This window comes from Mirounga leonina, unplaced genomic scaffold, assembly GCF_011800145.1.
Source record: "Mirounga leonina isolate KUSES-001 unplaced genomic scaffold, KU_Mleo_1.0 Mir_114, whole genome shotgun sequence".
In the NCBI taxonomy this organism is placed as follows: domain Eukaryota; kingdom Metazoa; phylum Chordata; class Mammalia; order Carnivora; family Phocidae; genus Mirounga; species Mirounga leonina.
Window position 1 is genome coordinate 2,374,612 of NW_023270265.1, and position 27,533 is coordinate 2,402,144.

At 40.7% G+C, this 27,533-nt stretch overlaps 1 protein-coding gene and 1 pseudogene across 2 annotated transcripts in view; one reads left to right on the forward strand and one right to left on the reverse strand.

Annotated features, from left to right (window-relative positions):
- Positions 1-278: 278 nt before the first annotated feature.
- Positions 279-27,533, forward strand: part of VCL (vinculin) — a 112,527-nt gene continuing 85,272 nt past the window's right edge. The window contains exon 1 of one of the 2 annotated variants that reach the window (XM_035022204.1): positions 279-584. In XM_035022204.1, the coding sequence (XP_034878095.1) occupies positions 417-584 (168 nt within the window). In that variant the 5' untranslated portion in view covers positions 279-416. The remainder of the gene's footprint in view (positions 585-27,533) is intronic. The other variant, XM_035022214.1, reaches the window with a different exon arrangement.
- Positions 15,488-16,761, reverse strand: LOC117998154 (annotated as a pseudogene).

The following is a 27,533-nucleotide window of genomic DNA, read 5'->3' on the forward strand; positions in this document are numbered from 1 at the left end:
CAGGCGGGAGGTGGCTCCTGGGGGCGGGGCCACTGATTCCAGCCGCACGCTCCGCTCCCACCATGCCCTTATAAGGAGCGCCCCGCGTTAGGACTCCGGAATCCGGTTGCAATCCCGGCGGCGCAGCCCCAATCCCAGGCCCCTCCCTTGGGAATGGGGGCGGGGCGGGGTCTTGGCGGCGCTGTGGCGGAGGCGGAGCATCTCGAAGCGGGACCAATAGGCGTGGCGGCCCCGGTCTGAGCGGTGCTACCATTGGGCGCGGCGACGCGATGGGGCGGGGCGCCCGCAGGGCTGGTTACGCCGAGGGAAGCCCGGTCTCCGTAGTTGCTGCTCGCAGTCGGTCTTTCAGCGGGTCCCCGGCCCCGTCGTTCCCAATTCTCTGTAGCCCGCGGTTCGCCGCCCCGCTAGCCGCCGCGATGCCGGTGTTTCATACGCGCACGATCGAGAGCATCTTGGAGCCGGTGGCGCAGCAGATCTCGCACCTGGTAATCATGCACGAGGAAGGCGAGGTGGACGGCAAAGCCATCCCTGACCTCACCGCGCCCGTGGCCGCCGTGCAGGCGGCCGTCAGCAACCTTGTCCGGGTGAGCGCGCTGGGCCTGGGGTGGGGAGCGGGGTCAGGAGACATCTCAGTGGCTCCACTTCGCCGGCTAGCTGCCTGTGGCTTTGCGCGTGGGCTCTAGAGCCAGATGGCCATGGGTTTGAATCCCGATTCCCTCACTCTGTGACCTTGAGCGAGCTCCCAAGTTTCTGAGGGCCTCAGTTTCTTCATCTATAAAATGGGGGCAATCATAATAATGCCTGCCTTGCGGGTTTGTTGTTTGATTCAGCGAGGTGGTATTTGTAAAGTGCCTAGCGCAGCGTATGACCCACAGTAGGCGCTCAGTAAATGATAGTTGTTAGGGTGTCTGATGGCCCCTTTCAGCAGGCTGTCGCCCCTCACGTTGACAGCCTTGCTCTCAGCTCCTTTTTAGGCCTCCCCAGTCTGGCCTATGGGCTGGCGCGCTCCCGTACGGATTCCCCGCCTTTCCTCCCAGGGATTCTTATTTGAGCCGCGTTGTTCACCTTTCTAATACTTGTCCTCACCCTGTGACCTGCCTCACTCGCCACCCTCCCCCCGCGCTCCCCGAGTCTGGCTCTTTTGTCCACTTGTCTTCCTGGCCACTCGTCTCCCGGTCTCCTCCTTCTTTCCTAGGCATTTCTACTTCTGCTCACACCTCTGGCACTCTCAAACACCGGGTAATTTTCTTTATATTTCTTCATGCAATAATTCACGACCACGAGTCCTCTTTCCTCTTTCGTTTCACCCTGCCGCCTTTCATTTTTCTCCCTCCCTTGGAGATTTCCACCTGGCTTTACCTGCTGTCAAACGGCTTCTGCCCCCTGGGGCCTTTCCAGACTCGGGGGCCCTCCTCCTCGGCCCCTCCTCCTGGCAGGAAGCAAGATGGAGTGCGGGGAGAGGCCTGTGGAATCTGGGATCTGCGGCCCCTGCCGGAGAGCAGGACGGGGCGTCTCCTCCCCGACCCACAACTTTCGTGGGTGGCTGAGTGGCCCTTGCAGACCCCTGTAGCCCACAGCTGGGACTGATAACTTAGGTGGTTCCTAGGGGAGGCGGAGCTCACTCCTGAAATGGAAAAAGAGGTGCTGTGACCAGTCTCCTAACACTCCCCTGACTAATATCACACTTTTCTTTCCCACCCTGGGTGGGTGACTCAGACCACTGCTGCCTGTGAGGGACAACTTTGGAAAAAGTTCATACTGCTCCCCCACCGAGCTGTGAAAATAGTTTGTGTCAGGGTAGTTGGCAGGTTGGGAGGCAACTGTCGGTCTGGGTGGGGCTTGGGTTACTTATCTGATTAGAGCACTGAATGCACCAGGCGCACTGTAGCTGCTGAAAGTCTTCCTCGTCTTTGGGGGCCCTTCTCAGGCAGTTCCAAGAGACTGATCATTAGGAAGATGGGGGGAACTCTACTGACCAAATTCCTCTTCTTCCTTCTGTATAGATTTAGTAAGAATCTATGCAGTAAGAACACTGTCTTCATTCAGAATATCTAGTTCTACATTGTTCTTGTTCTTTTTATAACTAATTTTAATCTAAGACTCCAGAGTACATTCTTATATAGTGTTGTCTAACATGGCTGCATTCCAGGCCTCCATTTTTCAACAAATAGGAAACAATGTAAAGAGACAGGGTGATATTGTCCCTCCATGGAGTATACTTCAGGAAATGAAATCTTAAAACCACATGTTGCACTTGGAACAGAGCTAGTTTAGTCTAGGGGTTGATATCTGGTTAGGCTATTTAGAGAAAAGTTATTTATGAGCTTCATTGCATGAATTAGTAAGAATTGAATGCTGCGTAGGGAGCATTGTAATAAATCAGTGGTTCTCAGGTTGGGCTGTGCATCAGAATCACCGGTGGGGCTTTTTAGTAATAAAGATGTCCAACTCCCATCGCATACTTAACTGAGGAGCTCTTCATGGGGTAGTCTCAAGGCGTTTTGTATTTTTAAGAAGCTCCATAGGTGGTTGTGATACGTGCTTCGTTAGGAAACACTGCAAAGACATTGTGAGACAAATACAAAAGAAATAAGGCCAGTCAGGAGCTGAAAAAAAATTACATATAGTTATATCCCAATACATACAAAAAAAGGGACTTGGGATTGGTCGATTTGAATTAATCAGAGAGCAAGTTAGGAGGATTGTGCTGATAGTCAATAGTGAACAAAGATACTGGTAAGTCATTTCCAGGTTACAACGTTACAACAGATATATTGTCTGGACTAGCTCAGGAAGTAAGTTGGAGAGAAATTAGAGACGAAGTCAGCGTATGACATATGGGCAGTTTAACAGAAGGCCTTATCCAATAAGATGAACGAAGGCAGTGGGAGGGGGGAGGGGATGAGAATGGTGTTGGAGGGAGACTGTATAGGTTGTGTTCTCTGGAGGCCAGAGGACCTGCCCACTGCTTGAAATTCTCAATGCCAATTGTGGCCCTTACATATATGCTGCTGAGTATTGTGATGAATTATGTACAAGTGTCAACTCCCCAACTAGGTTGTGTCTGGGGCACAAGCCTCATTTGCCATTTCTTTATGTGCTCCCCAGTTCCTACGCTCAACACTGGCACACAGGATGGCCCAGTAAGTATTGCTGAGGGAAAGAAGGAACTGTGGGAGGGGAGATAAATTAGACCTTTTAAATTGGTTGGTCATGAAGATAATGAGGCCTTGGACTTTGGGTGTGGCAGGGAAAATGGAGAAGGAATTAATTAGAATTATAGTAGAAGAAGAGTTAATAGAACCTGATGATAGAATTCGCCGGTTTTGCTAGGAAAAAACATGTGGTGTTATTATAAAATAAGGAAACTGATTTTTGAACAAATATTCTGGAACTTACGTAATTCAGGTTTCTTTCAATTACCTTGGGAGGTTTTATATATATATATATATATTTTTTTTTTTAAAGATTTTATTTATTTATTCATGAGAGAGAGAGGCAGAGGCAGAGGCAGAGGGAGAAGCAGGCTCCCCGCGGAGCAGGGAGCCCGATGCGGGACTCGATCCCAGGACCCTGGCATCATGACCTGAGCTGAAGGCAGACGCTTAACCATCTGAGCCACCCAGGTGTCCCTTGGGAGGTTATATTTTTATTCCAGTGCTTCTGTTTGAAATTTCTCTCAGATTATTTACATACATATGTCAAATTTGTCAAGAAAATTTCATCTGCAGTGGGCATTCCTTAGCCCTACTATTTTATGTGCCATTCTTGAGTCTAAATGAGCTTTGGATATTTCCAAAATTAAAGTTTACCAGATGAAGATGAAATTCTCAATTGTTAAGCATAGTCATTCCTTTACCAAATAGGTATTTGTTGAGACCCCCTTTTAATGTCAAAGCAGTAAGTATGATTCTAGGCAAAATAAGTACAAGACTGGATTGAAAGTGCTAAGTGACTCTAAGGAAGTCAAGTACCCTGGAAGTTCAGAAGTAAGGTGAGATTACTTTTGATGGAGAATCCACAAGGCTTCATGGAGAATGTAACATTTGAGATGGGTGGGATTTGATCTAAAGATGTGGTAAGAAAGGCATTATAAGCAGAAAGAACTACCCAAACAGAGGCATAGAATTATTCAGAATATGAGGACCAAGTTTTGACTTACGGCATCATTAAGGTGACTACTTTTGGAGGGGCAAGAGTCATTTGGATTTGTAACTTCATGTATATTTGTTAAACAAATGTAGTCCAGTTACTTAACATACACATCTTATCTCAACCGAGTCATCACTTTTACTGCACAGTTAGGGAGGAGTAGGATGGGAGTATTTATTCACACGTCCTTTTTTCAACTCAGGATCCTGAACAAGACCATTTTTTAAAAACAGTTTTGTTGAGGTATAATTCATATGCCATACAAGTCCCCCATTTAATGTATACAATTAAATGTTTTTGTCGTTGTTGTTGTTTTGTTTTTAATATATTGACAGAGTTGTGCTACTATCACTACAATCTAATTTTAGGAAGTTTGTGTCCCCTCAAGGAGAAACCTCCTACTGCGGTCACTCAGTCTCTCCCATCCCCCACCTCCCCAGTCTTAGGCAACCACCAATCTACTGTCTGTCTCTGTGGATTTAACTATTCTAGACATTTTGTGTTAATGGAATCATAAAATATGTGGTCTTTTGTGTCTGACTTCTTTCATTTTGCATAATGTTTTCAAGGTTCATCCATGGTGTTATATAGTATGTATCAGAACTTCATTCCTTTTTGTTGCTGAATAATATTCTATTGTATGGCATAAGGCCATTTTAAACACAGAGAGTGATTCTAATGCAATAATAAAACAAGGAAGGGGGTCTAAGAGAAAGAAGGGTGGGAAAGGAAAAATAGAGGAGGGGTAAGAAGTTCCAAAGGTGGGATTCAGTGAGCAGTGTGAAAAAGTCAGAAGTCTTAGACTGCCTGTCCTATAGCATGGTATATAAATTTTTCTTTTTTCTTTTTTCTTTTGAACTGACCCATGGCAATCCGTCAGTCTTTGTGACCCTTCAGTTGTGGTGGTTTTATTAATGGGGCTTCAGACCCTTTGCCTTCTCCATTGCATCTGAGGGCATGTGTTGTAACTTCTCCTTGGGCTCATGAAATATTTATTTTGGGAGTTTCTGTGGCCTTGACTTTTATGAGCCTCGCCCATATATCATACCCTCTTGAGACCAACTCTGGTACAAATAGCATTGTCTTTACTTTAACCTAATAGATGGGAAAGACTGTTCTGCTCTTAAAAAGAAATTGGCAATTAATTTTGTCATTTGTAAATGATCAATATTAGCATCTGAAATTATTTTTGCTCTAATTTTTTTTTCTTGGTTGATGTTAGATTTTTTCCGTTAAAATAAATAACAACAGGGGCACCTGGCTGGCTCAGTTCGAAGAGCATGTGACTCTTGATCTCAGGGTTGCAGAGTCTGAGCCCCATGTTGCCTGTAGTGATTACTTAGAAAAAAAAAAAATCTTAAGAAATAAATACATAAAATAACAGCAATGGTGATAGGCCTGTCGTGATTTTTTTTTTCTTTTTAATATTTTTTCTGTATTTCCCAGTTTTTAAAATGAACATATTTCTACATTAAGGAAAAAATTAATAAAGTGAATAAAAAGAACATTTGTATAATCCTTTATAGTTAAAAAATACTTTCATATACACTATCATAGTAATCTGTTAAGGTAGGTATTGTGATGGTCTCAGTTTTACAGATGAGGATGCTGTATGTAGGTCAGAGAATTTAAGTAACCTGCCCACAGTGGCGCAGCTAGTTAGTGGTAGAGTTTGAACCCAAACTCTGTTTCTCTTACTCTGTATCCTTTGCTTACTCTACTGCACTATCCTGTGCCACTTAGAGCAAAGTTGTTAAATATCAGTGGAAGTTTTCCACCTAGACTTTGAAGCAACAAGAATGCCGTTAGTCATAGAGTTGCCACGTGTCCTGGGCCTGGCAAGATTATCTGTTTAAAGCCTGGCTTTGGCATGGCCTGCAGGAAGGGCCCGCATATGAAAAGAATGATGTGAAGGTAGGGTTCTGTTTCACAGCAACATTCCATTTTGCAGCATTTCTTTAGAAAAAAACGTAAGAGTAGATACAGATCAGCATAGAAGTATTTATGCCTGCAAAACAGATAAAGGCTTTTTATGGTCTATATGGCTGCTCAGCTTGAAAGCCTATTAGAACTAATAGTATTTAAAGTGCTTTTATAGGATTTCTGTATTTACATAGTATTTAAGGTAGGTTTGTGGATTCTTTGTGCGATCATGAAGTTTCATTTGAAAAATGAAAAACTTTGGATCAAAAGAGATAAATGAATGGGTCAGATTGTGAACTTTGTTCCAATAATACTTAACATTTACTCATGTGATTGAGAGACCAGAAGAGTTTTGAAGATTATAATGTTTCTACAACTGTGTTTTTAATTTTAGTAGAGCCCCAATTTAAATATTTGTTTAGGGGCGGCTGGGTGGCACAGCTGGTTAAGCATCTGCCTTCGGTTCGGGTCATGATCCTGGGGTCCTAGGATCGAGCTCCACGTTCTTGTTGGGCTCCCTGCTCAGCAGGGAGTTGGCTTCTCCCTTGCCCTCTGCCTCTCCTCCTGCTTGTGCGTGCGTGCGCTCTCTCTCTCTTAAATAAATAAAATCTTTAAAAAAAAATTTGTTTATATATCTGCACAGTAGAAAGTTGGGCTTTTCCAAAGTTGTTTTATAAATAGCACTGGTATAACTCTAAGGGGACAGAATATAAGTAGAGTAAAAGTCTTGTGGTATTAACCACAGTATCTTAAGTTGCCTCTTTCTATTGTAGTCCAGGAGTAAGGGCAGCATCAAGGCAAGTACTTTCATGGGGATGGGACTTATTTGGGTTTTAATATTTCTTGTATACTTGTTAAAAAAGGAGTTTGATCATTTTATATACTTATTTAATTACTGGTCATTTATATACATATAAAATGCCGATGCTTTATACGTATCACAACTTAGAGGGTCTTATTATTCCTGGTCTTTTTTTTTTTTTTTAAAGATTTTATTTATTTATTTGACAGAGACAGAGACAGCGAGAGCAGAAACACAAGCAGGGGGAGTGGGAGAGGGAGAAGCAGGCTTCCTGCTGTGCCGGGAGCCCGATGTGGGACTCGATCCCAGAACCTTGGGATCATGACCTGAGCCGAAGGCAGTCGCTCAACCAACTGAGCCACCCAGGCGCCCTATTCCTGGTCTTTTACTGCAGTTCAGCATAGCATGTATATGCGTTTCAGTGACATTCACCATACTTGTCTGTTTTCTCCACTAGACTGTAGGTTCCTCAGTTGCAGGGACCACATCTATTGTGTTCATTATTTTATTTCTAGTGTCAGGCTGTGACCATAGGTATACAATAGGATATATATATATTTTTTTTTACTAAATGAACATATACATAGTATTTACTTTTTATGCGCAAAATATTATAATAGAAATCTTGTGTAATGAACATTTTTCATCCCCAGCTTTTAAACATCTGATATAGCTGAATCTGAACAGTCTCACTGAATTTATTGTGGGCTTTGTCTGAAACGAGTAGAATATATATTAAGAGGAAGGCTTGAATGGCTAACTGCCCATTGGTTGAGATAACAAAAGTGTTCAGGCTATTTTGGGTTGTGGTTCTCTCTTTTGGAGTCATTTCAACTACGTAGGCCACTTACTAAAATCATAATGTGAGAATATGTTCCTATCTGAAAGAGGCATTGGGATCTTGCATTCTTTTAAAATTGGAAGTGTCTTTTAAAATTTAACAATTTAGACCAGGTGTTGACACATTATTTGGAGTCCTGCTGGTTACAGTGTAGGAGCATGCTATGAGTCGTGAATTCCTTATTAAAAGATCCTCGGGGCGCCTGGGTGGCTCAGTCGTTGAGCATCTGCCTTCGGCTCGGGTCATGATCCCAGGGTTCTGGGGTTGAGCCCCATGTCGGGCTCCCTGCTCAGCGGGAAGCCTGCTTCTCCCTCTCCCTCTGCCCCTGCTTGTGTTCCCTCTCTCGATATCTCTCTCTCTGTCAAATAAATAAATAAAATATTAAAAAAAAAAAAAGATCCTCACGTCCTTGAACCATATGGCAGGAGACAAAGACTATCATAAAGTTGAACTGTCTCTTTTTTGCTTTTGACTGATCTGGCCCAGCCTTTTCATTGAACCTTATGTCATGGTCATGACAGTGGGGTACATTTTTACCTAATAAACAAGCATTAGAGCAGTATCAAAAAAAATAGCAGTCCTTAATGAGCAAATGTCAGAGATTAGCTGGCGTCACAGCAGGATTTCTTTCTAGAATAATACTATATGCTCAGTATTCTTGCTGAGGAAGGGTCATTCAATTACTTCATGTTGCTTTTGGTCAGGTCTGCCCTTAAACCTTCCCATATAGACAGGACTAGAAGGAGAAAACATAAATTTCAGCCTTGACTTTTTTAAGCTTTAGCAGCCTTTAGTGTTATATATGTAGTATAAATACATCAAAGTGAGGTTTAAGGAGTAAAGTTGGATATATAATAAGACTCTGAAACACCCAGAGAAGAAAGTTGATGTATTGGAGGTAGGGTCTCCCATTGGAGGCTTTTATCTGTCTTTCTATTCCTTGTACATCGGAACTGTAGAATTCTTGCGATAGGTGTTTGGGATATTGGGCCACAGAATTAAGTTCAGATTACACAACGTTTTGAATGATTGAGGTGGCTGCTTCTCTGTCTTTTTCAGCCATTTTAGTACTTACTTAGTTTTCATTGGGAATGGTTATGGAGGGAAAGACTGTCTTAACTTGTTTTTTCTTTTTTAAAAAAGATTTATTTATTTATTTATTTATTTATTTATTTGGGAGAGAGTGGAGGGAAGCGCAGAGGGAGAAGGAGAGAGAATCCTCAAACTGACTCCCTGCTGAGCGTGGAGCCCCGTGTGGGGCTCGATCCTATGACCCTGAGATTATGACCTGAGCTGAAATCAAGAGCTGGCCGCTTAACTGACTGAGCCACCCATGGCCCCGTCCCCCTTGTTTTTCTTAATAACTTACAAAGAGATTTATTAGGGAAGGAGAGATTAATATGTAGGTAGGGAATTTTTTTCATTTGTTTTTTTATCATGATTAAAGTATTATAGCCTTCATATAATAATATAAATAATATTGAACTGTATACTATTATCATGCTGAGCCTTCATAATGGTCTTTCAAAAAGAGCAAAATTTTTCTTGTTACAGAAGTACTACATTTTCATTGTTGAAATTTAGAAAATCTGTCTTTAGTCACAGTCTTCTCTCAGTTTTCTCAGCCTTTTTCAGTCTATTTGAACTTGATTTGTCTTACTCTTTTCTCTCTACTCCAAACCAAATTGTGTTTCCCTGGATATAAATGCAAACTAAGCTATATATAGATGCACCAGTTCTTACCCTTTTTCATCATTTAAAAAACCCCCAAACCCTTTAATTCACTTTCCTGTTTAAAATTTTGCAAAGAAAAGCTAGGAGACAGAGTCTGATACAATATCCCAAGACTTTGTCATGTGCAGTTTAAGGAGTCATGATGTACTTAGCTAACTGCTTGTTTCAGTAAGTGTGGAATGAGATGACTTCAAAATAATGGGCTAGGTCCTCATCTAATCTAGGTTAGATTAGAATTTCTAATCTGGGCATGCTTGTTAAAGATATGAGGGCTTTAGTCTGATTAAATCTATTTAGGTATGTGTATTATGTGCAGACAAATAGGTAGAGTATGATAGAGTAATGGATAAAATGGGACTTGGATAATTAGACACAGGAAGTTGGGAATTTGTTGCCTTCTTTCCATTCCCTTGGTAGATCTGTGTCCTCATATGCTGGATCATTAGTCTTTGATGATTGATTTGTGGCTCCCCCCCCCCCCCCCCCCGGGTATCTCCCTTTTAGACTGTTGGTTTCTGGAGGGCAAGGACTGGGCTATATTCTTGATATTTCCAGTGCTGTTCTTATCTCAGTCCCTTGCTCATGGTATTCCTTCCATAAGTGTATTGTGCTTTGATACTTGCTCTCCCAGCTAGTCATTCTGATGAGGATAGCTCACTGTCTCTTGCCTCCTTTGGAAGGCATGGTGATTCTCCTTTCCTGCCCTCAAATGTTGCTGTGTAGAAATGGTTATGTAATCACAGAGAGAAACGAAGATTCATAAATGATATTATATTGTGTCGTTACATATTTGGACTTTTAGAGTCCAAAAAATTTTATGTCACTTCTGTTAGAAGTCAGCACATTGGATTGGTATGAATGTGGGATGTTATGTGTGTACAGAGGATGAGAGGTAGTGAATCTTAGAACTAAAAATGTTTTACAAATATTGTTAAGTTGCAGAAAATAGAATCTTTGGCCCTTAGAGAATTTCCCACTGATAAGATTTCCAGTTGAATGACTTTTAAGAGGAAAGTGACTGAATTTCATTGCAGCTGGCCACAATCCAAGTAAAAGTCATTCCTTCTTTTGAAATAAGTTTAACTTATTCCCATAGGTAAGCTTTCTGTGAAGAAGGAGAAATAGCACATTTGTTCTTAGAGTTGGGAGGTGAGGGACCTCTATTATCTAGCTCCCTATATTTCTTTTCTTTTTTTTTTTTTTAAAGATTTTATTTATTTATTTATTTGAGAGAGAGAGAGAAACAGCATGAGAGGAGAGAGGGTCAGAGGGAGAAGCAGGCTCCCTGCCGAGCAGGGAGCCCGATGTGGGACTCGATCCCAGGACTCTGGGACCATGACCTGAGCCGAAGGCAGTCGCTTAACCAACTGAGTCCCCCAGGCGCCCGCTCCCTATATTTCAAGCCTTCTTTCTCCAACCCATCTCTGAAGCACTGGCTCATCTTTTAATCTGTAAGGTAGACAACATGTTTTTATTCATACAATTAAAGTAGATAAGGATATGTGAATGGGGAAGTAATTCTTACATAGAAAAAAATCAAGACTACTAACACTTAAATTTCTTATCCTACAGCTCTTCTCCCCAAATAGCAAATGAGTTATCAGACCCTTGCTATGTACATTGCTAGGTGTTCTGAATGATAGTAGAATATACAAGATGTGGTCTCTGGCCTCAAGTTGTTAAAATACAGATGAAATTTATAATCTTACAAAAGATTTATCTTATCCACATCCTCTCCACCAGTGAAATTGTTTGCAGAATTTAAGTTACTCATTTTAAAGGGTCATGTGCTAGTATTGCACATACTTTATTCCTCGGAGCCATGGAGAAAATAAGAGTGGGCCAGCGGCGGAATGAACAGGTGGTTGGCCTCATAGTGAGGAAAAGACCTTTGAGCATTGGCTTAGCTGCTGTCTTCTTGTGGCACTCCAGGCACACCTGGTTTTCATTTCCTCCAAAGCACAGTGCTATTCCCTTGCCTGAACTACTCTCCAGTACTTCTTTATTTGGGTTATTTCTTTGAATCCTCAACTTCCACATTAAATGTCAGTGTTTTAGGGACACCCTCCCTGACATTACTTCTAAAACTGAGTTAGGTCCATTTATCATATGATTCCTATGTTGTTGTTTTTTTTCCTTTTTTTGCTTATCACAGTTATAAGTACTTATTTGTGTGATTATTACTTACTTAACGTCTTTCTCCCCACTAGAGCCCTAAGGGGCAAATATTGGTTCTGCTGTGTTTGCCCCTGAATTTTCAGCACCCATCATAGTGCTTTGGCACATAGTAGAGTCTTGAAGAATATTTGTTGAATGAACAAATGGGAAGACCGTTTACTGCTTCCGACCAAAACTATTTTATGCTTCTTTGAAAAAATACATATCGTGCTGTGGGTGATCTTGGTGAAATTTAACTGCCAATTAGGAAGTAGCTGTAAACTGTTGCTTAGCACAGGGCATTGCATGAAGTAGGACCATCCAATTCCTGTTTCCTGAATGAATAAATTCTAAGCATGAAGTCCTGGGGTGCAGATGAGAATAATCCCGCCCAATAAGAAATATGCAGAATTTGTAAGTGTAAGTAAAAATGTAACATGGATTTGGACTTCTCTATTAGTTTTAATCCTTTGCAAATAAATGGAATAGACAACTTTGGCAAAATGCATCTAGTATGAGTTAGCAAATACCACAGTCAGACTTTAGATATAGATACAAGGTAAATCAGCATATAAACACGACAAGAATCTTGGGAGGCAGTAGAGTGTAATGATTAAGAGTAAAGGCTCCAGAGCTAAACTCCTTGGGTTCAAATCCCAGTATTGATTGACACCTTTGAGGTATGTAAATTGGGGAAATTGTTTAATCTTTTTCTCATGGTCTTCTTCTGTAAAGCAAAGCTAATCATAGTACTACCTGACTCATCGTGTATTTTTGTGAGGGTTAATGAGTTCATAAAAATGTTTAAAACTATGCCTGACATATAGTTAAGAACTCTGAGTGTTAGATATATTAATATATTTTCCATGGTATTTAAGTCATATTTTAAATGTTAGTCTAATGAAAAGGCAGTGTTCACTTTTTTTAAATGTCTTAGCATAACTTCTAACTTTTGCTTAACAAGGCAAAATGCCAGTGAAAGCTTTCAGTAGAATTCCATATGTTGTGGAATATACAGTTTTACCAACTGTGGGGAAAATATCACTCACAGTTTAGGTGCCTGAGCTTCTGATTGCCATTTTCCCATGATTAAAATCAAACATCTAAATTTTTGATTGATATCTCCTTTGGAGCATTAGTAAGGAGAAAAGCATATATATAAATATTTTTTTTCCCCCAGCTTAGAAGCAAGAAATGAGGCTTAGGATTTGGTATTTTATCCCAAGCATTCATTGTCCTATTTTCTGAAAAAGAAAAAATTGAAGGGATAGTCAGGCCACTCACTAAAATAATAAGATGGAATCAGCCTTCTAGGCAGAGTTGAGAAGTATAATCCATTTGTGAAATAGAATTCGTTTAATTCTGGAACAACCAAATTAATGTAACAAATACGTAATGACTACATACTATGGTAGATACTGGATGAGCTTAGTATCTCTGGTCTGGAAGGATGGCTAGAATTTCTTTCAGATGTCCTGTCAACATGGGAGTAAGAGTCGAACACAATGATCACACTACTAGTTTGGAAGGTATACCTATTATTTCTAGTCTTACAGTGGTTTTCTGGAAAACCAGAAACATGTATTTAACTTCAAAGTCTTAAATTAATTAGCATCTTTACTGTTTTCCTGACTAATATAAAGATTGTAAAATACCTCTAGTTCCATTGTCCCTTTATATGTGGTTGTCTAAGATTTTGTTTCTTTTCTTTTTTTTTTTTTAAAGATTTTATTTATTTGAGAGAGAGAATGAGATAGAGAGAGAGCATGAGAGGGAGGAGGGTCAGAGGGAGAAGCAGGCTCCCTGCCGAGCAGGGAGCCCGATGTGGGACTCGATCCCGGGACTCCAGGATCATGACCTGAGCCGAAGGCAGTCGCTTAACCAACTGAGCCACCCAGGCGCCCCGACTTTTTTTTTTTTTTAAGATTTTGTTTCTCTCTTCTTTTTTCACCCCATAAATAGCACAAGTAGGCAGAGTGGCAGGCAGAGGGAGAGGGAGAAGCAGGCTCTCCGCTGAGCAGGGAGCCAGACGTGGGGCTCCATCCCAGGACCCCAGGATCACGACCTGAGCCGAAGGCAGCCGCCTAACTGATGAGCCACCCAGGCACCCCTAAAATATCTTTCTTTTGTCTTCTTTTTTGAGAGATAATTTCATTAGATCAACAAATCAGGGCTGATAGTAATTTTTTTTTCCAGCACTTTGAAAATATCATTCCAGTGTTTCTGCATTCAAATCAGCCATTGGTCTAATTGTTGTTTTGCTGTACATTATGACTTTTCTCTCTGGGGTTTTAACACCTTATTTATCTTTTTTAGGATTTTTTTTGGACTCCCTGATTTTTGAGGATGGATTTCTTTTAACCAATCCTAGAAAATTCTTAGCCATTATCTCTTTGAGTTTTTAACTCTTCCCTCATTTTTTCTTTCCCTTGGGAACTCTGGTTGGAAAAATGTACTTTCTTACTCTGCCCTTCATATCTTTTCTCAGTTTATATTTTCCACTTGGTAATTTCTTCAGCTCTTCCAGTTTGCTAATTCTCATACAGTTGTGTCTAATATGTCATTTAATCAATCCATCTACTGTGTTTTTATTTTATTTTTTTTAAAGTTTTTTTTTTTTTTTTTAATTTATTTGGCAGAGAGAGACACAGCAAGAGAGGGAACACAAGCAGGGGGAGTGGGAGAGGGAGAAGCAGGCTTCCCGCAGAGCAAGGAGCCCGATGCGGGGCTCGATCCCAGGACGCTGGGATCATGACCTGAGCCTAAGGCAGATGCTTAATGACCGAGCCACCCAGGCGCCCCTACTGTGTTTTTAATTTAAATGACAGTATTTTTTACTTCTAGAATTCTGTTTGTATCTTTCTCAAAATCTACTTGCAGTTTTGATAGTCTCTTGTTCTTTCACCAGACCTTTTTAAAAAGATTGTTTTATATTCTTTTTTTTGGTTTGATAAAAAATACATTGGAGTGTAGAACCTATAAGTGCTAATACCAGGATGAGAATAGAAAGGTGCTTTTGAAATCTGAAGAAATGCCAGGGTAATATAGACTGTCTTGAGATTGTAGAAGTCTCTGATTATTTTCTCTTTTTTTTCTTTAATTTTTAAAAAAGATTTTATTTATTTATTTGAGAGAGAGAGTGTGTGTGTGTGTGCACCAGCAGGGCGAGTGGCAGAGGAACAAGGAGACTCCCCACTGAGCACAGAGCTGGACACGACTCGATCCCAGGACCCCGAGATCACTACCTGAGCCAAAGTCAGATGCTTAACCGACTGAGCCACCCAGGTGCCCCTTCTTTAATTTTTTTATTGCAGTAAAATTACATACAACATAGAAATTACCATTTTAACTATTTTTAAGTGTGCAGTTCTGTGACATTAAGTACATTCACATTGTTGTATCACCATTACCACCTTCTACCTCTAGAACCTTTTCATTGCCCCTGACTGAAGCTCTGTACCCTTTAAACCCTAACTTCCCATTTCTCACTCATCTGAGTCCCTGACACCTGCAGTTCTACTTTGTGTTGCTTTGAGTTTGACTTCTCTAGGTAACTCATATAAGTAGAATCATACAGTATTTGTCCTTTTGTGACTGGCTTATTTTACTTATAATGTCTTCAAGGTTCATCCATGTTGTAGCTTATGTCAGAATTTCCTTCTTTTTAGGATGTTCACATCCTGGAACTGTCCTGCCAAATGACCTTTGCCCCTATATTACTCTCTGTTTTAATTTGGAGTGGGGAAAGTAAGCTCTTGCTTGGTGCAACTATTTGTTTCAAATAAAAACATTTAGACAAAAAAAAAAAAAAGAATTTCCTTCTTTTTAAGGCTAAATAATATTCCCTGGTATGTGTGTACTGCATTTTTTTTTAAACATCACAAATATGATTTTTTATTTGTCACCATTAAATGTCTGACTTTTAAACAGATTCTTGGACTGGTGGCTCATATCCATCAGCTCGTTCAACTTTAGCACCGGTCTCATCCCCAGTAGCTTTTCCAGAACTACTACCTTCACCGTGAAGCTCCATGAGCTTTCCCAGTTCAAACTTGGGCTTCTTCAGCATTTTTACTTTTCTAACGAAGACATCATGGAGTGGATAAATAGACTGACAAGCCTTTTCTATATCTTTTCTGATGCTGTCTGGAATCAATTTGTTGACCACTTCTTTCAGGTCTTTTGTTTGCACCTCTCGGGTCATGATTTCCATCATCTTTATCCGAATTTGATGGACCTGTTGGTACTGAGCATAAGAGGTCTTACGAATCTGATTATTGCATTTTTTAGTAAAACCAACACAAAATGGACGAAGCAAATAACCATCGGTAGCCTTGACATCAACATGAGCCTCATCATGCTCTGCCATTTTTTGACCATGGAGCACATTTTGTCACGGGTAAGATCCATGCCATGGAAATTAGTCAGGCAGTTTTTGCCTTGAACATCCTCAGTAATTAGCTTGAATTTTCTAAACGCAACTTCATCATTCTGCAGATCAGCAAGGCTCACTTCAAAAACACGACCCTTGAGGCCATCAGATGCGATTTTGGTTCCTTGAGTTCTTGTGACTAAGGTTTTTCCAATAGTTCTTTCTTTTTTTTTTTTTTTTTAAAGATTTTATTTATTTATTTGACAGAGAGAGACACAGCGAGAGAGGGAACACAAGCAGGGGGAGTGGGACAGGGAGAAGCAGGCTTCCCGCTGAGCAGGGAGCCCGATGCAGGGCTCGATCCCAGGACCCTGGGATCATGATCTGAGCCAAAGGCAGATGCTTAATGACTGAGCCACCCAGGTGCCCCTTTCCAATATTTCTTATATTGAACATAGCTGGTGCTTTCACATCATACCAATCTTTCTTAGAAAATGGATCAACCCCAGGCGCCTGGGTGGCTCAGTTGGTTAAGCGACTGCCTTCGGCTCAGGTCATGATCCTGGAGTCCCAGGATCGAGTCCCACATCGGGCTCCCTGCTCAGCAGGGAGTCTGCTTCTCCGTCTGACCCTCCTCCCTCTCATGCTCTCTGTCTCTCATTCTCTCTCTTGCAAATAAATAAAATCTTAAAAAAAAAAAAAAGAAAATGGATCAACCCCTTTCTTCTTGGCTCCCTTTTTGCCGCCTTTCGTAAGGCGCTTGTTCTTGCCGACCGCCATGGTGCTGCTCCGTGTGTCCTGCATTTTGCTTATACGCTCATCCGTTGATGGACACTTGGGTTCCTTTTTTTTTTTTTTTTGGCTACTGTGAATAATGCTGCTATTTCGTCACTCTTTTATTGCCTTCTGAGGTCTGGACTTTGTCCCTGAGGCGTAGAACCTCCTCATGGAGTCAGGTAAGACTGTGAACCCAGCCACTGATGCCAGGGAACAAACACGTAATCAAATCAGGCCAAAGGCCCTTTGTAGAATATGGCAGGAAGACAGGAGGGGAAGTTCATTCTGTCTTAGAGAGCCAGTATTTGAAGCATGAAGAAGTTTGCCAGCCAGAGAAAAATGGGAAAGCCTTCTGTGCAGGGCAGGAGTGTGAATGAGCAGTGAAGGAGTGGGGCGGTTTTAGTAAAGAGACTACTAAGGTAGATTTTGTTAGTTTGGGAAGGGACTTATGTGCCATATTAACCAATCAGAAAAAAACCCAACTTTAATTTTTGAATAAGTAAAAAACTCACCTAGTTCAAAAATTTTTTTAAAGATTTTATATTTATAGGTAACCAGTGAACATAGGAAACCCAATGTCTTGGGTATGCTTCTAAGATAGCTTATGCATATTCAGGCGATATGTTTTCCCCTTTTATGGTGACCTATCGTACGGTTCCTTGATTTTTTTTTTCCCCTTAACATACTTTGGAGAACATTTTTTATCACTATATATTGAGTCTTTTGACAGTTACATAATAATCTATTGATGATTGTAACATAATTTATGTAACTAGGTCCTTATGGAAGGACCTTAGGTTATTTATGATCTTTTGCTATTTCTGACTGTGGCAATGAATGATATAGTTAGGTCATTTTATGCCTCTGCAAGTATATTTATAAGGTAATTTCTAGAAGGGGACCGTTCCAAGCACTGGATGTAAGTCAATGGAAGGATTTTATTTATTTGAGAGGGAAGGGGAGGAGGGGCAGAGGGAGAGGGAGAGAGAGAATCTTAAGCAGGCTCCATGCCCGGTGCAGGGCTGACAGGGGGCCCAATCCCACAACCCTGAGATCATGACTTGAGCCAAAATCAAGAACCAGCCACTAAACCGACTGAGCCATCCAGGTGCCCCAGCAATGGAAGGATTTTAAATTGGGGTATAACATGGACAGTTTTGGGTTTGAGAAAGATAATCCTGGTAGTGGTGGGGAAGATAGATTAGAGAGTGAGACACACACTGTTGGAGAGCCATCCATCCAAGAGATAGTGAAGGCTGCCTTCAAGCACTGGGGGAGTGCAAATAGAGAAAGAGGGGGCAAATTTTAGAGAATCTCTTTGTTACTTAATTTAACTTGGATTCCAGTATTCTCAGTTTCAGAAATGCACCAGTAAAACAAAATGGTTTTAAAAATTACTAATTATTTTATTAAATAAGTTATACCCATACCTTTTTTATTTCATATGGAAGAAAGAAAAATACAGTAGCTAGTATCATGGATCTACCTGTAGAGATCTTGAAGAAAACAGAAAAAAATCAAGTTGTAGTGGGAGCTCTAAGGAAAGGGCTATACTTGGCCTTGAACTCAGGTATGGCAGTGGTTTTTAATCACTCCAGTATGTATTCCACGCTGGCATGGACAGATATCTGTGGTAAGACGTTAGGCAAAAAACAGTAGGGGGATATATTTAGAATGATCCCATTTTGTATTATCCTATATGTGGAAAAGCATACACTAAAATGTGGTGGGATTGAGTGGTGGAATTTCAGGTTACACTTTTTCTTACCATAATTCATGTTTTCCCCTTAACAATAAACATATATCACTTTTGAAGTAAGAAAGATAAATCCAGTATTTTCCCACATCTTTTTCTTGTTACTGTTTGCACTGTTCTCAATGCTTGGAATCACCCTTTTCTTGTTAAAATGGGCCCAATGTTGATGTCACTTTCTCCATGAAGTCCTTTCCAGGCTGCTCAGTTGAAATTAATCTCTCCATAAGGCTTGCCTATGTTTCTTATCCGATACTGTCATGAATTAAGAGCTACTTATGTGCACGTGTGTTTGAACTCCTCTTCCCTCCAACCTAACCCACCTTATAAATTTGAGTTCTGGAAGGCATGCAGTACTCTCATACCGTGGGATTACTTGCACTTGGGAGATGTGTAATGCTAAATCAGTTGTATTTGCAGCACTGCAGTTTTTTCTCTGTCAGAGGGAGAAGAAATAGATATAAATTCCAAGTCACAGTCAGCAGAGTGATTTTAAAATTCTGAGCGCAACGATTTATCTATATACACCAGATGAATACGGTTTCCTAATTTGAAAAGGCTGCTGAAAAGTCCCTGGAGAACAAGGAGCCATAAATAAATAAACATCATCTCTAAAACTGCTATATCTATTGCATCTCTAACAGGGAAATATGAATGTTATATTTTACCTGAAATATACCAGAAAACTTTTATCTTTGAACCGGAAGCTCCAACTTGGGCTGTTTGTTCTAAAGTTTCCATACACAGGCAAATTCCTCAATTAGTCTGCAGTCATGTACTGATGGCACTGAGGAATGGGAATGCAAAATCCCAATCTTCCCCCTTGTCCAGAAATTGACCCCTTTTATTATGTTTGCCAGATAAAACTTTTCCTCTTCTTTTTTTCTTTTATTTTTTCTCTTCTTTTTTTTTTCCCAAGTAGTGTTCTGTTGATCTTTCCTTCCATATCTTTTTTCTTCTTTTTCCTCAAAGCTACCAGTCTAGATTAGGCTTTAATAGTGTCCCTGCTGGGGCGCCTGGGTGGCTCAGTCGTTAAGCGTCTGCCTTCGGCTCGGGTCATGATCCCAGAGTCCTGGGATCGAGCCCCGCATCAGGCTCCCTGCTCAGCGGGAGGCCTGCTTCTCCCTCTCCCACTCCCCCTGCTTGTGTTCCCTCTCTCGCTGTCTCTCTCTCTATCAAATAAATAAATAAAATCTTTAAAAAAAAAAAATAGTGTCCCTCCTGATAGTTACCTGCTAGTCTCTCACTCCCATCCGTTACTGCCAGTTTACTTAGTAAATCTAAGTACAGCTCTGATCTCAACACTTCCTTGCTCAGAAGCTTGTACCTCCTCCAGTTGTCTTCTAAATTAATCTAAACTCCTTATTCTAGTACCACCCCCCAACCCCTTTCTGTTCTTATTTCTCTATGGAGTGGAGAAGTCTGCAAACTACAGCCTGTGGGCCAAAATGTGGACTACCCAGGAGCTAAAATAGTGTTTATATTTGTGAATGTTTGAAAAAAAAAAAACCAGAAGAATATTTCATGTTACATGAAGTTATATAAAATTAAAGTTTCGATATCCATAAATACAGCTTTATTGGAACTGCCCTATCCACTCATTTACATATTTTCTATGACTTCTTTCACCCTACAACAGTGTTGAGAAGTTGTGACAGAGACCATATGGTCCACAAAGCCTAAAATATTTACTGTCTGGCCCTTTATAGAAAAAGTTTGCCAGCCCCTGACCCAGAGTTTTAGATTGATAAAGTTGGAAATGACTTCAGAGATGTTCTAATCCAACTCTCTCTCTCTCTTTTTTTTTAAAAGTAAGCTCTATGCCCAACATAGGGCTCGAACTTCTGGCCCCAAGATCAAGAGTTGCATGCTCTACTTACTGAGCTGGCCAGATGCCCTCAACCCTCTCATTTTAAAAATAAGAAAATGTATGCTCAGACATGATCAACAGAGTGCCTGAAGCAGGTACCTTTGACAGTGGAAAAGCCAAAATCAGAACCCACTGGTGGTCCTACCCCACCATAGTGCCCCTTCCTCAAAGCCTATACTAGCCCAGTGAGACTGCTTGGCATTTCACGAGCAAATTCAAGTCCTTCTCAGTTCTGTTTCTTTGCATATACTGCATTTCCTTCTATCTAAGATAACCTTCTTCCCTCCAGAAATTATATCCACGCTTTAAGGCTCAGCTCAAATACTGAAGACTGCCCTAATCTCAACAACTGGTTGTACTCTCTGTCCACTTACCCCCAGTAGTGCTAAGTTCTACCTCCCTGGTGGCATTCATGTAGTGCTGATGCTCTTCTAGGCCATAAATTCCCTAACTGCATCTTTGTGTCACCTGCACATTGCCTTACACATAGAATTCTCAGGACATAATTTAAAGAATAAATTAATCTAAAAACATCAGGATAGGGGCGCCTGGGTGGCTCAGTCGTTAAGCGTCTGCCTTCAGCTCAGGTCATGATCCCAGGGTCCTGGGTTCGAGCCCCGCATCGGGCTCCCTGCTCGGCGGGAAGCCTGCTTCTCCCTCTCCCACTCCCCCTGCTGTGTTCTCTCTCTCGCTGTGTCTCTCTCTGTCAAATAAATAAAATCTTTAAAAACAAAAAACAAAAAACATCAGGATACAAGAGATGTCTTCAACATCTCTAGTTTATGTCTATTATGGAAAAAAAAAAGAAAATACAGCACCACTGAGTAATATTTTGATGGGATCAGCTGTGTAGAAGAATTCATGGTAAGTTTACCTACACAATATATACCTAGCATTTGATGATGTATATCTTAGGGGGAACTTGGATTTGTCCTAAGGAGGATCACCTAATTATGTGATTATTATTTAAGATGAGTACATATATATATATATATTTATTTTGTTTTGTTTTGTTTTTTGAGAGAGAAAGGGAGAGGGGCAGAGGGAGAGGGAGAAAGAATCTTTTTATTATAAGATTTTATTCATTTATTTGAGAGAGAGAGAACAGCAGCGGGGGGGGCGGGGGAGGGACAGAGGGAGAAGCAGACTCCCTGCTGAGCAGGGAGCCCAATCTGGGGCTCTATCCCAGGACCCCAGGATTATGACTTGAGCTGAAGGCAGACACTTAACCAACTGAGCCATCCAGGTGCTCCAACACGAATATATTTACTGATTACTAGGTTTATGGAAACTTGCCTGCTAAGTTAGGAATTCCCACTTTAACTTCAACAGTGATAACCTTATACATTGTCACTCTCCAGGGATTCTCTGCTGTTATATCTTCCATGTAAATTCAGTTTGGGAAGTTTTCCAGTTATGAACCAATACAGCCTTGTGTTGTTCTGTAATGAACCATTAGGAGCGAACTTAATATTTAGTGGTGACTGAAATTAAAAGGATTGTAGTTTAGTGTATAGATGCTTTGCCAGCATTTACTTTTAATACTTGGCTTAAAGCAACATTAACAATAAAAAAATCTCTCAATTCTGACTAATTCTGTTTCTTCCTTTTGCCCAACTGGAAATAAGTTATCTAAGATGGTAGAGCCAGAACTTACTAAAGGATTTAGTTACCTATGGCAGCTATTCAACAGGTAGGTTGTAGTACGGATTTTTTGTATTAGTAAGCAAGTGAAACGAAAGGAAATAAAACTTACTATTCCTGTAAGTCTTCTGATTAAACCGAGGCTGTGTCTAATCTGTTTATGTTGTACAAGGAGCAGTGATGAAATACAATCTGCCAAAGGCACAAACACTATTGCTGGGGATGGTTGTGGCTTTTTTTCTGTCTGTACATCTTGGCCAGTTTGGTCTGTGCTCTTATTTCACTTTTCAGCGAGTTTAGAATTGAGTCTTGCTCAGCCCATATGTAGTCACACTGACTATGTTTGTAGTCATTGAGAAGAAAAGGTAAAAACATGAAAAACAAAAGCCTCAAGGTAAAATGGTGGGGGCTTATTTAGTGTAGATACCATTAAACAAGTCTTCTCTATGGGCATTTTAAATCGGCAGCCTTAACCACTTGCCACGTGAATTCTCTAAAACACTGGATTTCCAGTTTTGGCTGTTGGTAAGAAGTGTGTTCATAGCTTGAGTGGAGAAATAAAGTAATTTTGCTTCGGGCTGTAATTTAATGGGTCAGGGTGTCTATTACAGCCTGGAGCCAAATTTAATTACTAAACTGTAAAAGCGACTCTGAACGATCTCCAGTTAGCAAGCAAGATGGCTCCCAACATTAGTAAAGACACTTAAAGACTTTCGCCATTGGGTTACTATTTCAAATTTTGACCACACCTGTAATTAAAAAAAAAAAAGTGAAAAGTACCTGGGTGGCTCAGGTGGTTCGGTGTCTGACTCTTGATTTCGGCTCAGGTTGTGATCTCAGGGTTGTGAGATTGAGCCCTCCATCGGGCTCCGTGCTCAGTCTAGAGTCGGCCTGAGATTTTCTCCCTATCTCTCTGCCCATTTATGCCCCCGCTCCTCTGACCCTCTACCCCACTCGCCGCTCATGTGCACTCTCTCAGTCAATCAATCAGTCAATCAGTCTATCTTAAAAAAAGTAAAAGGCTACATTATTTGTCAGTCCTGGTTCAATTTTAAAAACTAACGGTTGTCAGGTTGACTCAGTTGATCGTTCCTAAGCAAATAACAGTTATGGAGCTGAAGTAGCAGCAGCCCTAGTGAGTCTAACCTGTCCTGCCTGTGGAAACTTTCCAGCTTCTGGGAAGGGAAACCAGAACAATTGGGTATGAGTTGATTAGACAGCAGCCTGATGGTTTATATTTGCCCGTTGTGAGCCTGAAGGTTTTCTTGTCCTTGCCGTCTGATAGCTCCACAGAGTTATAGAATCATGCAGTATAACAATAGGAAACATTACACATCATTGCATCCCTGTCCCTCATTAAAAAAACACACACATACACAGTAGAGTGGTTTAGAATTAGAGCATGTGTATGCTGAAGTCAACCCCATTATCTGAGTAATTTTAGGCAAATCAAGGAACCTTTCCATGCCTCTGTTCGTCATCTGTAAAATGAGATTGTAATGGTACCTACCTCATAGGGTTGTTGTTATAAAGATTTAGTGAGCTAATAAAGGGCTCCTAACTTACATCATGTGCTCAATTAAAAAACAAACAAATGATTTTTTAAAAAGGAGAAAACAGAAGTCACAAATGAATACCACAGTGGCAGAGGGAAAAAGGGACTAATATTTATTTAGTACCTGTTATCTTCCAGGCGCTGGAAGATACATATGTATTAGGTAATTTACATATGTATTACATTCTTTAGCCCCCGAGAGAGATTTTGCTTTTCCCGTTTTACTGGTTAGGAGACTGAGACTCAAAAGAGATTAAGTTACTTGCCCAAGGACACAGTATTAATAATAGCAGAGCAGGAGAAGAGATTCATTCCAAAGCCCCAGTACTTTTCCCACAGCTCCATGTTACTTTCCACTAGGTCCCCAGTTTTCCCTACATAAAAATGGGTTGCATTTTGAAAATTCATCTACAAATTGGTTTGGAGTTATTTTTCCCGAGGGACAGAGTTACAAATGGTGGTTACATACTGAGACTTAATCTGCAAAAGCTACATTGTTATTGAAATTCTGCATATTTGTGACCTAAAACTATTAGGAAAGAATGCATTTGCAATTCTGGCTATTAAAGCAGAAAAAACAAAAAGTATATTTTAAATTCTGTGGAATAAAAGTTTGAGAAAAGCAGATTTGGTTAGAGAGCAGTAAGAAGAAGAATGAGACTGTTTTGATGCTGGTGGGGCCTTTGAGATACTTTGAGGGACTAAACATTTATAGCCCAGAGACAGCCTATATTTGATAACACTTTGATGATGTACAGAGTACATTCTTATGCATTATTTCCTTATAATCATGTATGAGGCATATAGGACAGGTGGTAGAGTCGACCTGATTTTCCTTGGCAATAGTTAGCTTTATTTTTTTCGTGATTTCATCCATGATTTTTTTTTTTTTAAAGGAGCCTAGCTAGTCACTTTAATAGAGGATTAGTTTGTAAGTGTATTGAAGAATGAATGAAAATAAAAGAATGAAGGTCTTCCTGAGTTAATTGTGCAGAAATAGAAGGAATTAGAATGGAGTAAAGGGTATATGTGGGCTGATATGAAAATGGTAGAATTAAATGTTAATTTTTTTGTTTTGTTTTTGTTGGCACTTTTTTATCTTTATTTAAAGATTTTATTTATTTGAAAGAGAGCGCAAGAGAGAGAGACCGCGTATGCCCGCACATGAGGGGGTGGGGGGGCAGAGGGAGAGGGAAAGGGACAAGCAGACTCCCTGCTGAGCGTGGAGCCAGCCGCAGGGCTCGATCCCAGAACCCTAAGATTGTGACCTGAGCTGAAATCAAGAGTTGGTCACTTAATGGATTGAGCTACCCAGGCGTCCCTAGTTCGCACTGTTTTTTGAGCACTTTGCTAGTCACTGTGTGTCATGGCTATGAGGGAAGAACAATCCAGACCTGACCCCAATGGAATTTGTTCTTTACTTGAAGCATCTTTTGAAGTTTATATCCAGATCATGCGATGATCTTTTCCTCCCCACCAGTGTTTATGAATACGCGATAGTTATTTAACTATAAGACTAGTGTGATTACTACTGAGTTCCGGTTTAAGTAATCTTTTTAATAACTAAAAAAATTAAAGGGGCACTTGGGTGGCTCAGTCGGTTGAGCATCTGCCTTCGGCTTGGGTCATGATCCCAGGGTCCTGGGATCAAGCCCCACATCGGTCTCCCTGCTTAGTGGGGATCCTGCTTCTCCCCCTCTCTCTGCGGCTCCCCCTGCTTGTGTTCTCTCTCTGTCAAATAAATAAATAAATAAATAAAATCTTGAAAAAATATTAGAAAAACTAAAGCAGATTGAATGAAAAACAGTCCTTTTATTTTCCCATAATTATCGCTTGCTTTCTTGTTACTAAAGGTAGGACTAAAGGGTGACAATTGGCGAAACTTTATGTGATGTAGTATTTGCTTCTCTGTGTTTCAAAACAAAATAGAAATCACTTTAAGTAGGATTTGGTATGCTGTAAATGGGTGTAGGAATATTTGTCACTTAATGTCTTGCTTGCAAGTTAGGCAGTGTACCTAAAAACACGGGAAATGGAGCCAAGAGGCTTGGATTCACATTCAAGTCCTGCAACTTTCTGAGAGAAGTTACCTCTCTGAGCTTCCTTTCTGATGTGATGCTTTTGGATTAGGTTGCCAAATTTTTTCTTTAAGATTTTATTTATTTGAGAGAGAGAGAGAGAGAGAAAGAATGCAGAGGGAGAGGGAGAAGCAGACCTCCCACTGAGCAGAGATTCCCAACACGAGGCTCTATCCCAGGACCCCGGGGATCATGACCTGAGCCGAAGGCAGACACTTAACCAACTGAGCCAGCCAGGCGCCCCCCAAATTCTTTTTTACTCTGAAATTTTCTGTGAAATGGAAGGAGCATATTTTGTGTTCACTTGAGAGGGCTCGGGAGAAACTGGGTGGTGGGGAGAAGTTCCCTGTGCTGATGACATGCTTTATTATTAAATTAGTGGCCATCCAGAGCACAAGTATAAGTAATTGTGAAGTGTACAGAAGAATCATGAGTTGAGGGAGAGAATGAAGTATAGTATTTGCAAATTGGAAGCCTGCCCACAGCATCTTCATAAACAGGAATCTGGTGATCAGGCTGCTGTGCTAACATTTATCTAGCCTTAATTGATACAGTCAATCTTATGTTGGGTTACAATAAACAGCTGCTGCCAAGGCAACTTAACACTAGTTCTAAGGAAAAGTATGTTGCAGCAAATAAGCTTGCTTGACACTAGAACTTGACACAGACATGGTTCATCTACTGTTTATCTCATGTGATTGTGTTATCATTGATGCACATTTAAATTCCGTTTTTGGCAGTTGGTCAAAATTTGAACCTTTTAGGCACCGGTGATTTCTCATTACTTTATAGATTATTACTTACCATGAATATTGTTGACCCATTTTAGAAATTTAGTTTATATTTTTCTGATTATGAAGGCAATGCATAGTCATTTTTTTTTTTTTAAGATTTTATTTATTTATTTGACAGAGAGAGAGAAACAGCAAGAGCAGGAACAGAAGCAGGGGGAGAGGGAGAAGCAGGCTTCCCACCGAGCAGGGAGCCCATTGCGGGGCTTGATCCCAGGACCCTGGGATCATGACCTGAGCCGAAGGCAGACGCTTAACGACTGAGCTACCGAGGTGCCCCGCATAGGCATTTTTAAAAAGATGTATTTATTTATTTTAGAGAGGGAAAGAAAGCAAGCACGAGTGGGAGGGGCAGAGGGAGAAGGAGAGAGAAGACTCTGGGCTCAATCTCACGACCCCAAGATCATGACCCGATCCAAAACCAAGAGTCAGCTGCTCAACTGACTGTGCCACCCAGGTGCCCCCATAGTCTATTTTTAAAAACCTGGAAAGTACAGAAGAAGATTCAGAAGAAAATAAAGATCATGTGAAATTTTACTTTTTGTGTTGTGTTTCCTTCCAGTCATTTTTTTTTTTTTTTTAATCTGGATATGTATTTGGGGGGAGAGTGGGATATTTCATTAGTGAGATAGCTGAGGCATAAGTAGAATTTCCCATGACACTCATGATGATGGGAATCTTGCCTTGTGCGTTGTGCTAATTAAGAACTGAATGTTTTTGTTAAATCAGGTGGCACAGACTCAGAATGCCTGCACGGCCAAATAGGTAACTGTGTGAATCAGACCAGTTAGAGGACACTGGGGAGTGGTAGGGACTGTAGTAAACTGAAAAATGCAGGACCTGATTGAAGAAAACTGCTATCTTCAGCTTATTGATGCCAAATGGAAACAGAGCCTAGTGTTACCAGATCTTCCTGATATCCAATAAAATCTAGAAATCTGTATTTCTTTTTAATGTGACATTTTCCATTTAAAAAAATACTGTGCAAGTCAAACAAAATAGGACTGTAGATTGCACCTTGGCCATACACTGCCATTTTATCATTCCTGGCGTAAATACTTCTCTTGGTCTTTCTCTTATAGCT